Source organism: Lepidochelys kempii, chromosome 2 (genome assembly GCF_965140265.1).
Source record: "Lepidochelys kempii isolate rLepKem1 chromosome 2, rLepKem1.hap2, whole genome shotgun sequence".
Taxonomy (NCBI): domain Eukaryota; kingdom Metazoa; phylum Chordata; order Testudines; family Cheloniidae; genus Lepidochelys; species Lepidochelys kempii.
Window position 1 is genome coordinate 89207587 of NC_133257.1, and position 13756 is coordinate 89221342.

Genomic DNA, 13756 nt, shown 5'->3' on the forward strand with positions numbered 1-13756 from the left:
TTCTTCCCGGTTTGTGAGCAGCAGGTCAAGAGCATGAAGTGGCTGCATAGAAACCCTCTTAAATGTTTCTCTTTAGTTGTGGGTGTGCACCATAATCCTTGTAGACTACACAAAAAATGGTTTCCTTCTGCTGCCTTTTACTGTAAAAGTGAGAGGTAGTAGTGCCTGGATGAATCACAGAATCCAATTAACAGAATGCTCAGTCCAGAACTCCTTTTGTTTTAGGTAGAGGCTGGTGATTAACTTATCCTTAGCTATATTAATGGAAGGGTGTGTTCACAGCCATCAATCTCAATGAGGTCTATGATTCATCCAGTCATTAGTACCTCTCTCACTTTAAAGTACAAGGCAGCAAAAGAAAACTCTTTTTTGGTGGGCCTGTAAATCAGGACCTGCTCTGTCAAATGATTCCAATCTTGAAAGACTAATGCCACCATGCACACCCAAAAAGTGCACCAGATTTGAAAGCAGTCAAATTAACCTTTCAGATTTTAGAGCATGTACAAGAGTTGAGCTTTCAAGCATATAAAATGGTGGAAATGGAAGCCCTCTAGTTATTTTTCTGTACTGGTGTATGCACAATGTACACAAAATGTACATTTTCTTAAACACTGTTCTCAATTTGCATTTCACAAAGTTTTAGTGGGTGCCAGGCCCTACCTTGGGTAAAAGTTGACAGATAAAGACCATTTTGACCCACATCATATCAGTAATTTGATCCCTAGCTCTGTGCAAAAAAAAAAAACCACCCACCTAGAAACTTCTGAAAAAATTCAGTTTTTTCAGGACTTATATCTCCACAACCCATAGCTCGAATTACCCCAATTTGGGTCATCAACCTTACACTGCACCCTCCTGAGGTGCACTGAATTTCAAAGGAATACTACTAAGCATGTCAACTTTAGAGGCCATGTCTACACTAAAAAGTTAAATTGACCCAGCTATGTTGCTCAGAAATATGAAAAATTCACACCCCTGAGTGACGTAGTTACGCTCTCTTAACTCCCGGTGCAGACGACGCTAGACCAACAGATGAATTCTTCTGTCAACCTAGCTACTGCCTCTCGGGGAGGTGAATTAACTACACTGACAGGAGAACTCTTCCCATCTCTGTAGCTAGTGTCTATGCTGAAGCACTACAGTGGCACAGTTGCATCTGTGCTGATCTAGCTTTTTAAGTAGACAAGCCCTTAAAAAGGACAACCTTTAAACAGAACTTGTGATGTCATGCAACCTTGACTATATCGCACTGTAGCATCGATATAACAAGGCTTCAGGACAGGAGCAATTACAACAAAAACTTATACGGTTCTCATCTCAGGACCCTGGTTCAGAACTCCCAAACTTAAAGTTGGTAACTCCAAGTCTGGTGAGGCTGGTTTCCTTAAGTCTGAGAGAAACCACCACCAAATACAGACTACATGGCCTGTACTCCCCCCACCACTCTCCCTTGCTTAGCTTCCTCTTCCTGTTTATATAGGTCAGCCCTAGAGCAGGGTAAGGTCTTATTCATTACACTCCAGACTGTTCCAGCTATAAGCTCCAGTCTGCCCTTTAGCGAAGTAGTACACGCCTTCACACACTTCAGTACACAGAACAAGCCTTTGAAACTAGAAACTTCTCTGATAGGGGTTTTCCCACAATCACTCTGCAACGAACAGGTTTCAGAGGCAGGAGCCATTCTGGGTCCTAGAGTTTGGAGGGGTGTGGGAATTTGGGTAAAGACATGCATATTAAATTATGATATTAGCATTAAACACTAACTCTGAACATAGGAGCAGACCCTTTAAAAACTTGAGTATTTTCCCTCCTCCCTGCCCCTGCTCCCCAGGCACTTTAACAAAAGAAACATGTTTCACTTTTGTCTTCATTGGTAAGATCTACCAGAGCTTAAGCAGATGTATAGAATTACTTTGAACTCGGTACTGAAATGCACTATTTCTTAATGACTGCTGTAGCTAGGAGACAAAATATGTTATAATTCAAACTTAGACTAAAGATCTTTCCTTGAGAAAGGAGTTTATTATATCAAGAAATGAAAAGAGTTTATTGTCAACTCAACTCTGCATGCCTGAAACAACCATGGCTGGTATAATTTCATTCTGTTTTAAGATGTATTTTTCAATGAAGATGATTTGCTGTTTATTTTTTTGCTTAAGCACTTAAATCAGCTATAAAGGATTTTAAAGTCTTTTCAGCACTGTAATACTGAATAAAGAATATTTTGTAACTTTTTTTTTTTTTTTTTTTGCTATGCCACAAATAAACTTTGGATATGTTTATATGTTGTAGGTCTAGTACATAATAAAATTGGGTTAACAAAATAATTTTCATCTGGTTGCTTGCAACAGATTTTTCTCATATTAAATTATGGGGGGGGGGGGGAGAAAAAGCATTCACTTCTTCAGCTGTTGCCAATACCCTGAGATCATGTTTCTCACTGAACTCAGAAATTGAAGTCTGTAATAGAGGATATTTAATATCTGCATCTCTCAAAGCCTTTGTGGAAAGACACAGGCTTTCCAGTTATTTACTAGGGCCGAGTGTACACTACAAAGTTAGGTTGACATAAGTTGCCTTGCATTGATCTATTTGTGCATGTGTCTACACTCCAGTTTGTCTCTGGCTGACATGAGCACCTCGATACAGCAGTGTAGTAAAACCACCTCCCCAAATGGTGTGGAGCCACGGTCAATCTATTGAGGTTGATGCAGTGTGAGTGTAGACAGTGTGTGACCTGTGTCAACCCTAACAATCCTCTAGTGGCTGTCCCACAATGCCCTGTTCCCTGCAACAGTGCCTGATCTGGTCACAAATGTAAGCTTTACTGCCCAGACACCCGAGACTGGGAGCCACCATTCCACCTTTATAAAACCACCTGTGTGTTTTTGAAATGCCTTTTCCTGATTGCCCACCTTGGTGAGCACAGTTAGCAGCTCACCCTTGTGTGCAACTGCCCAGCTGACCACGCACTAGATGCACTTCTCCCTGGAGTAGACCATTGATATTGGATCTCCTGGGCCTATGCGGAGAAGAGGCTGTGCAAGCACAGCTATGGACCAGCAGGGGAAAGTGGACATCTGTGAAAAGATTGCACAGAAGGTGCAGTAAAGGGGTACAACAGGGATCAGCAGCAGAGCTGTGTGAAAGCAAAAGAACTTGGCCAGGGCTACCACAAGGCCAGGGAGGCCAACGATAGATCTGGTGGTACCCTGCAGACCTGCTGCTTTTACAACAAACTTCATGCCATACTGGGTGGAGACCCCACCAGAACCCTGCAGAGCACTGTGGATACCTCAGAGGCGCTTGAGAAAGAGGTCCCTGCCATGAACAGCGAGAGAGAAGAGGAAGGAGATGCAGCAGGGGACTGCAGCTATGCTGCGAGCCAGGATCTGTTCAAAACTCTCTGCCACTGCCTAGCCAGTTCCTCTTGCTGAGCATGGAGGAGTTTGATGAAAGGAAAGGGACCTTGGATAAATGTGTGCATTCATTTTCCCTTACAATGTTTAAATTTAAGGGTGGGGCCCAGCCCAACACCAAGTTACCAAGACGCAGGTATCTACTCTTCATTGTTTTACTCGTACAAGAAGAGGTAGAGGTACAACAGAGACAAATTTTGTGTCTGCTTTGTATTCCCTTCTTGGGTTATACGGGGAGGAATGCAATTATCCCGTTTATGCTCCAGAGAGGTTGATGAAACGTTCATGGAAATACTCTGCAATCCTCTCCCAAAGGTTTCTAGGGATAGCTGCCTTATTTCTTCCTCTGCAGTAGGACACTTTTCCTTGATGCCCTGCAATGAGTTCGGCTGGCACCATTGCAGTAAACAGGCTAGCAGCATGTGGGACTGGACGTCTTTGGGACATCAGTAGGAGCTGTATTCTCTGTGCCTTTGTGACCCTCAGGTGCTAGATACCAGCTAAAATCACTGCTGCCTGGGGAAAATAGTTCCCCTGGTAGGCCATGCCCACAATGGCTGGGGTTGAAGTGCCGTGCAGAGGCACTCCAAAGCTAAAATGTTAATCAGCATGTCTTCTTAAAAGTGTTGATAAGAATAAAGGAAGGTCGTTGTAAAACATATCTTTCCCTTTCCATTGTGACTGTAATTTCAATGGCACATCAGCCTGTTTTTATCCGTAGCTTCTGGCGTTGCAGCTTTGAGGGGTGCCCCCATCCACATCTGCAGAATGCCTGACGCTGGTGTAGAGGAAAAAGAAGAGGACAAGGGAGGACATAAGAATGGATATACTGGGTCAGATCAAATGCCTATGTAGCCTAGTATCCTGTCTTCTAACAGTGGCCAGTGCCAGGTACCCCAGAGTGAATGAACAGAACAGGTAATTGTCAAGTGATCCATCCCCTGTCACCCATTCCAAGCATCTGGCAAACAGAGGCTAGGGAGACACCATGCCTGCCCATCCTGGCCAATAGCCATTGATGGACCAATCCTCCATGAACTTATCTAGTTCTTTTTTGAACCCTGACACGTTCTGCGAGATCCTGCAAGCCAACGCTGCATTGAATCGTGAGCAAAGGACTTGGAGGGCCACCACTGACTGACGGCATGGAGGAGAAAAGAGAGGACGAGGCAGGCTCAGAAGTCCCAGCAGGGCCAGGAGAGGGAAATGCACCAGGGTTTTTTCAGGCAGCAAACACAAATGCTGCAGATTATGGTTGACCCACAGGTCCAAAAATCCACCCTTTGCAGTCCTTGGAGAGCTCCCCAACATACCACGTGGGATCACAGGCTGCATTCCTACCCCTACCACTCTGCACCTGGGGACAGCAAGGAAAACCACAGCTTCACATACGCTGACCTGTGAGAACCACCACTGGAGTTTGTAGTAGCCACAACTGAATACATTATTGCACTGAAATGGATAGAAATGTTTACTGCCTTTCCAATTGTAAAGTTAATTTATGTTAAAAATGTGTATTTTTTAATACACTGTCTCTATTTTGCATGTTGTTTTTCTGCCCTTTTTTCCCCGCTCAATAAAGTTCTATTTTTGAGAATAAAATTATTTTCATTAGTTCACAACTCATGTTGCAGAATGCATAGCAGTACTCAAAGCAAACTTCTAAATGTACAGCAAACAGCATAATTCTTAGCTTCAGGAACACACCTAGTTGTATTTACAAATATACAGCTAGCACGACACACTTCTTAGCAGCACCCAAAATTCCAGGCTCAGAGGACAGTCCAGCAGAGAACACTACTGTGTCTGACCACTAAAGTGTTCTTTCAAAGCCCCCCTCAATTGCATAGCTTCACATCGGGCTCTTCTATTAGCCCTTAGGTCTCACTGATCCATCAGTGTTTGTATAACCACAGAAAAGTAGCCCTTTCTTTTTATGTACTTTGTGGCAAGGTGGGCTGTAGCACTGCTAACTCTCCAGGAATTAAGGATTAATCTTTAATTAAAGATTATATCGTGATGAAATCTCCAGGAATATATCCAACCAAACTGGCAACCCTAGTGGGCTGGTGCCAAAATGGTGATATGTGTGCTGTCTGTTGCCACACTGCACTCCGGGAACCCCATTGCTGCAAATCCATTCACTATGTCTTGCACGTTGCCAAGAGTCACGGTCCTTCATAGCAGGAGATGATTAATAGTCCACTATGGATTTTCCAACTCCAAAATGATTTCCCATTGACCAATAGCAATCTGGTGTTGCAAGCTTCCAGAATGCGATCCTCGCTCACTTCTCCACTATCAATGAAGATCTCATTCTGGTGTCCCTGCGCTGGAGGACTGGCATGAGTTCAGGGTGGCCTTTCACATCCAAAAGTTCTGTAGCCACTGCTTGTTGTCCAAAATCTGCATTAGGATGCGATCCTACAGTCAGTTTTCCTTTTCTTGGGCGCAAAAGCAGTGTTCTACTGTCTGCTGTGCTCTGTGAACACCATCACCAACCTTGAATTGTTTTTTCCTGTGTCCCTTAGCAAACTATCCTCAAAGAAATCATCATGTCCCCCATTGTTGCAGTACTTCCTGTGGGTCTGCAAATATGGAAGAATCAAGCATGCTGTAGTTGTAATGTTCATGAGAATAGCGCAGAGCTCTGCAGGCTCCTGGCTTCTGTTAGAGATGGATGACAGTGAAAAATGCCAAGCAGGTTTGTGGGATTTAAAAAATATACATGAAAATTATGGGATATGGATGGCATTATGGGATAGAGAAAGTTGCATGCTGGAAACCTTGACCTTTAGGTCCCAGAGATCCCTGGGCACATCATTGCTTTCTCACAACACATTGAGAAAATTTCCCAAAAGGCAGGACAGTGGTGCATGACACACTGGGATATCTACCTGTGATGCACCACACTTTGCACTGATACAAGCACTCTTGGTGAGTACATCCAGTGCCCACACAAGCAGCCAACTATGCATGAGCGATATACAAACTTCGGCATCTGTACTCAGCGTAGCTTGTGTCAACCAAAGTCTGTAGTGTAGACATGACCTTTAAATCTTGTTCTTCAGAGCAGAAAAATCTTCACTGTGTGAACATGTCTCTTTCCCACTTCATGCTATATTTTTATGTTAAAAGACCTATTTTTGTCTAGCAAAATTTACTCTTTGATGTACCTTCAACAGTTCAGTTTGGAAAGTAGCCAAGCTTATGAGTAATATTTTTTCAACTATATCTTCCCAACCCCTCAGCTATCAATAAGGTACAGTTTTCATTCTGCTTTACTTCACCCAGGTCTCATGCTAGCTTGCTTTAAAAAGATTTACAAATATCCAGTGTGGATGAGTCAGTCTGAAAAACTGAAAGTGTAGGTTAGAAAAACATATATGGAAAAATGTACAGTTCCTGCCCTAAAGACAATTCCCTTTCCAAACTCTGAGGAGGCGGAGTAGGGAGCTGTGCATAGTACTAATTTACCTCTCCTTCTGTTTTTTCAAGTGGAAGAAGAAAAATGTTTTAATGTTGATAAGCATTTTCCCTTAAAAAGGTTAAATTAACTTATTTAAATACTCTTCAGTATAACTGAGTGATCCTCTCCCAAGACAGTTGATACAGAAATTGTTAAGATGCTTCTTGGCACCACTAATTTTGGCAGAGGGTAAAGAATTAAAAATGTTTAGTGTTTTTCCACTCCATCATGTAAACAAGAGTTTTACTTATTTCAAAGTTTTAACTTATGACCTTGGAATTTGGAAGCGAAGGGTTGTAATGAGGAAGGGGAACTCAAGCTGAAGAAGAAACTTGTAGCAATAGTAGGTGTTAGGGGGCTTATTCCTTCACCCGCTTACTTCCCTGGTCCTTCTCGCATGAACAGAGAGCAACAATACCCGAAGTCCAAAGGTGCAAACAATTCAATGTTTATTGGGGTGAACTTCCAGCAAGCATGATTCCAGTTTCCTTCCTTAGTGTCCCCCTTACCTGTGGCCCTGTTCCCATTCCTGCCCTTAGCAGGACATGATTCCAATTTCCCCACCCCCATTCCCTGTTCCCATTTCCCACTCCCCCCTCCACACTTTCCGATTGACTGCAGACTATATTGTAAAACTTGAGTTCTGCTTAGCTATACCTTAACCAATCATTTTACTGAAATTTAACTAACCAATCCTAACATATTGTAACATGATTATGTAACCAATTATATCCCACCACCTTAATTAGTTTACACCCAGCAAAATTAATTATACAGCAGACAGAAACAATCACAGAGCCAGACAGAGATTATACAGACAAACAATAGGGAAATGGGGACTACAGTGACAGAACAACAAAGAAATGAGGATTTCACATCCCAGCTATTGATAAGTGAGTTCTTGCCAGACAGGATGCTATCAAACTAAGTTTCCTTTTACATCTTCTAGGCACTTCCCTTTCTCTGGAGGCGATAGGCATTATCAGGACAGGATTGTATTGTAAGGTGCCAATAGCACCTTATTTCAATGTGACTAGTTTGGAATGTGAGGATGTGACCGTTCGCTTCCCAGCTTATGGCTGCCTCTGCTGCTTAGCCAAAGGCCTTAGCCTAAGAACAGGGCCTCAGACTGTCACAGTAAGAGAATGCTCCTACACCGGCAGACAGTGATTTTGATTCTTTCTTTTATACCTCTGTAACTAGCCAAGTGATAAGAATACACCTAAATTCTTAGAGTATAGGCCTTTACAGACAGGCCTGAATATCTATATCCTAACCGTAGGGTGTTATCTGCTATGTGGTCCAGCCACTAAAGGTCCTAGCCACACTTTGTCAGTGGTTTGCACAACTTTTTGCTCAAAAGCAGAGAAATGTTGATGATCAGGGAATCTTGGGTTTTATTCCTGGTTCTGGAAGGGAGAATGGCCTAGTAGCGAGCACTGCCACAACACAGCTCTGGTACATGCCAAACCAACTTAATTTCCTTCTTGGACAGGTTTACTGGCCTAATGGATGAGGGGAGTCTACGGACATGATATATCTTGATTTTAGTAAAGCTTTTGACACAGCCCCACATGGCATTCTCATAAGCAAACAAGGGAAAGGTGGTTTAGATGAAATTACTATAAGGTGGGTACACAACTGGTTGAAAGCCTGTACTCCAATAGTATTATCAATGGTTCTCTGTCAAATGGGGACACGCCTAGGGGAGTCCTGCAAGCTCCGTTCCTGCGTACAGTATTGTTCAGTATTTTCATTAATGACTTGGATAATGAAGTAGAGTGTGTGTTCATAAAATTTTCAGATGACACCAAACTAGGTGGGGTTGCTAGCAGTTCAAAAGACAAGATTAGAATTCAAAACGACGTTGATAAATTGGAGAATCGGTTTGAAATCAACAAAATGAAATTCAGTTAAGACAAGTGCAAAGTACAACACATAGGAAGCAAAAATCACATGCACAACTACAAAATGGGGAGTAACTGCCTACATGGTAGTACTGCTGAAAACAATCTGGGGGTTATAGAGAATCACAAATTGAACAATGTGATGCAGTTTCAAAAAAGACTAACATAATTCTGGGCTGTATTAACAGGAGTGGCATATGTAAAACACAGGAGGTAATTGTCACACTCGACTCTGCACTGGTGAGACCTCAGCTGAAGTACTCTGTCCAGTTCTGAGCACCATGCTTTAGGAAAACTAGTAAAAACTTCTTAACTTTAATTATAGTTAAGCACTGGAATAGACTTCCAAGGGAAGTTGTGGAATCCCTGTCATTGGAGGTTTTTAAGAACAGTTTAGACTAACACCTGTCAAGGATGGTCTTCTAGGCATACTTGGTCCTGCCTCAGTGCAGGGGGCTGGACCAGATGGCCTCTTGAGGTCCCTTCCAGACCTACATTTCTATAATTCTGTGATTGATTCTGAAAGGTAGTGTTGATGAATAGATGAGGCTTGGATCTGCCGTATTAAACGCTAGAATCTGGTCCCAGGTCTCTGTGATCTCTGTCTGCTACTGAAATAGCATAAAGGGAACATAAAGTGGTCAGGATGGCCCATGCTAGTATTTCTCCAGCACTTAGGTTACTGAGCCATTGTCCCTACGGGATGCCAGCCTTTCTAGCCCAAGAAGCTCTTCATAGGAAGACTTTTCAACAAGCACCCTAGCACTATCTCCATTGTTGCATAAAAATCAACAAAGCTATTAGATTATCTTCCTTCAAATTTCTTCTTAAAACCCACTTCTGATATGATACCAACAAAACACTGCGCAATGGCTAGGCAGACAGTATACTGTTACTGCTCTTTACTACACCAACCAGAAGAAATACTTCAAAGACACTCAAGCATAACTTGAAATAGTGCAACATTGAGGTTGACAACTGGGAGTCATCAACAGCAGGTAGATCATGCTGGCAAGCCAGAGACAATGATGGGGTTACCCAGTTTGAGATTAACCACCATATGGATCTTGAGGCAGAGAGGCTGAGTTGTAAACAGCGGCAGACTCAGCAGGTATAGATTATAATACCTTCCTCAGCATAAAGCTATCTATGCACTTCATGTGGGAAGGACTGCCACTTATGCATGGGTCTTTTTAACCACAACTGTACTCTCAAGGAGTTAAAGCGTTGTCAATGTCATCTTCAGTCACAAAAAACAATAAAACTCCAATCATAATTGTCTCAACTATATTCTTGTGCTTCTGTATGTTTGTTGTATCCACTTGTTTTCTCTAGTCTTGTCCCTAAATGGTAAGTAAAGCCAACTGGAGAACAGAATTTCCTTCCTAGTACCAATTATGAATAAGAAGTTTTGTACAGATTTGGGATGAAAAGTCAAAAAAATTCTAGGGGTTTTTTTGGCAGGAGGAAGTATCTCAAATTTCCTTCTAGGAGAACAGAAATAGAATTTTTCTGCTTGCTGCCTAGAGAGCCTGGCAGCCTGGAAAGCTGTGGAACCAGGAAGCCCCAGCTCCCAATGTCCCAGCCACAGCCACAGATTTGGGGAATCTGGAAACCCGGGCTTCCCAGTAGCTCACCAGGCAAGGAGATGCAAAGCTTGGGAGCTTTCATTTACATTTTACCGATGGAAGACCGCATGTTTCCAGCAAAGTCAAAGTTTTCCATGGGGAAAATTTTGATTTTGCGGAAACTGCATTTTCTATTGGAAAATCATTCTGACATAAAATTCATGACCAGCTGTAATTGCAAACTCTTCGGGGCAAGGAGCATCTTTTAATTTTGTATGAACAGGGCCTAGCACAATGGGGCCCTGAGGCCTGAATGAGGCACCAGACACTATCACCGTAAGATTAACAAAAATCCTATTCTACAACAAATTCAACTTCAGAAGGATAAGAAAATGAACTATCTTCCAAAATCCTCTTTCTAACATTGTTTCTATAAAACTTATCTGTAATGAAGGTGAAACCAAATTGTTTGCCTAGAACTCTTGCTCCTCTGTCAGAGTTACAAAATTAACCTTCTTTCTGTAAATCCTCATAGTAGTAAGTGCTATGCAGGTATGGACCCCTTATGATGAAAACAAGTGACATCACTTCAGTATATACTGGCAGCCATTTTGTAAGGGGCTGGTCAACACTGTTAAAAGGACGCAATCTACTTGGGAGCAGGGAGAGATAAAAGTAACTTCAGGTATTGCCCTGACATTGAGTCCCCCCTTCCAATTTTTGTGGCTTTACTACATTTTCCTATTTCTTAAAATGTTTTTTCTCTGCCCTGTGGCTTTACTGAAAGACCCACATAGACAAGAAAAAATGACCATATCGGGAGAACCATGAAACTGAGTCTCTAAAGTGCTGGCAGATGTGTAAAGTAAATTGGAAATATTTTTCTGATATTTCAGTTCTTGAGTTCTGAGTTTTTAAGACTAGGATTATTTTTTAAATTGATAGTGTTGCTTTAACAAATGGTGTTGAGACCAATAAAAAAAAGGCATGGAGAAGGGTTTCTTTATAGCTTTACATATGCTTTACATTGTTACCTTTATTGATGTTTCTACATCAGTTAATTTCCTAGTGTTCTTACCATGGTGGGTTATAGGCTTTGTAGTTCTTAATTCTGTAATACACAAGAAATGTAAATAAGCAAACAAAACCCTATGTACAGAATCTAATCGCTCAGTAATTTGACTTGAAATAGAAAATTAAGAAATATACACGGTAATTTTCATATAATGTCAAAGGGGACTGAACTGTCCTTTGCACTGCATTGGCTCTGCCTCGTACACTCAGGTAGATGGACCCCATATAGCCAGACCTGGTCTTATAGATGTACTCTTTTTTTCTTTCTTTTTGTTTCGGACCTTCTGCACAGTTAAACAGGGTGAAAATCCATTGATGTTGTGTGCATATTTGCATTTGCCCGTGTTGTGGTTTGCTGTGTTAGGAGAAGGGTGGGATGAAATTGGAGAAGCAGTTTTACAGGAAAATGTCTGGGAATCTGAGCCTTAACTTATTGAAGTTCAGGGTGAAGGTACCCCCTATAATAACTGATACTCCCTTCTTCTCTCCCCCACCCCTTGTGTTTACACCTAACTGTAAATCAAAAGTGTATTGAAACTCATCCTTCTGCCATACCAGAAAATATATACAAGAATAGCTTGACCATTGAAAGGATGTGGCAAGCAAACTCCCCCTCCTCACAATATTTTCTTAACAAGATATGCTCAAGTAGCTCTGCAAAAGGGTTTGATGTTCCTTAACGATGACGGGTAAAGAATTTAAAAAACGGGTTTCTGCCCTCTCACTGCTTCTTTTAAAAGATAGCAAGAAGGCCCCACAGCTGTTCCAAGCTTGTTTTCTGTGTGCCTTTTTTTTTGTTTAACTCAGTAATTGATATTTCTGATGTTTCTGTCTGTCCTGGTTTTGCTGGAGTTGTCTTTGGAGGGGACCAGAGGAGCTTTCTCAGCCTTTATTGGAGGAGTGGCATTACTGAATTTTTTAACAGAAAGAACTTCCTTCCAAGTTGTTTGTTGAGGTTTGAATTAAATGCATTGTTATGAAAAACTAAGTCTTAGACCATCTGAAGTAAAGACCCTCCCCTCTCAGTTGTTCAGGTTTCACCTCGTGTTGTGATCTAATTTGATATGTGTTCTCCAACCAGCCAGCCCTTCAGTCATTCAGTAAAAGCAGGTTAGCTAAAACACAAGTTTCTAAAGTAAAATAAATAAATAAAATAAGCAGAACACTTTTTATTTTTCCAGGCTTCCTTTATACATCAAAGATGTTTCCATACTTAGAGACTCTGTAAGCACTTTTTCTTCAGTAGGGCAGCTCAACCATTGCTCCCCGGCTTAGGTGATGTGTCAAAAATGCTTGAGTCCTCTCCCCCAAAAAAGCACAACCCATTTTTCCTATGTAGGTCACCTTTAACTTTCTATTAACAAAAGAAAAAATAATGAATAAAAAATCCTTGTGATAAACTTTAATGTGCTCTTTGACTATTTAAATACTTTATTTCCATAACTAAATCGTAGTAGTGTGTTTGTGATAGCAAAAATAACACTGCCATCTGTAAAGGGAGGGGACAAGTTATATATCTCAATCATTATCAAAGGCTAGTCTTGACCACGTATCTGTCTTTTGTCTGTCTAACAAACAATATTGCTGTTAAAAATAGCATGTAGGGCAAGAAAGAGATATTTCTAAAAGTTTATTAAAATATGGTGACAATCTAGTGATCTCTTTAAATATTGTATAAGAAAACTTAGAAGTTGTACACAAATCTTGGGTTTAAGTGATTGCACCAAATGTGTTGCTATCAGAATCCATAGATGGATGCATCTGTGTACATTTCATAGGTTTATTGCCTATAGTTATTCGTTGTTTGCAGAAGTTACATTTAAGAAACCACACATTTCTGTTATGAAAAGAGAAAATCTCTTAGAACACCATGCCCAGGCTGCAAAAATATTCACTTAGCTCTGCAGAGAGTTTGTAAATCCAGGTATTCATGGGGGAAATGGTGGTACATTCCCTCCTACACATAATGATTTTGTGTTAAATGCTCAGTATCCCAGTTGTTGATAAAAATGATATCCTGACCTTAAAGAAACCTAAAATAGTAAATATCTTCCTTTGAAAATGCAAAGAAATAATGCTTGCTAGATGAAGAATTATCATAACTTATTAGTATTCTACATCTCAGAAAGCTCCAGCATAATGTGCTGTGTTTTCAGGAGCTGTGTCAATGCCGACCTGGGGAAGGAAACTGTTCCTGTTGCAAAGAGTGCATGCTTTGTCTAGGCACACTTTGGGATGAGTGCTGTGATTGTGTTGGTAAGTTCATTATTTATTATCTACTGCTACTGCTCATTGCATCATTTCTGTAATTAGATTGTA

General features: G+C 41.3%; 1 protein-coding gene across 2 annotated transcripts in view; it reads left to right on the plus strand.

Annotated features, from left to right (window-relative positions):
• TWSG1 (twisted gastrulation BMP signaling modulator 1) overlaps positions 1-13756 on the plus strand; it is a 40342-nt gene that overhangs the window by 10293 nt on the left and 16293 nt on the right. For both annotated transcript variants that reach the window (XM_073331600.1, XM_073331603.1), the window contains exon 3: positions 13594-13693. In XM_073331600.1, coding sequence (XP_073187701.1) covers positions 13594-13693 — 100 coding nt within the window. The remainder of the gene's footprint in view (positions 1-13593; positions 13694-13756) is intronic.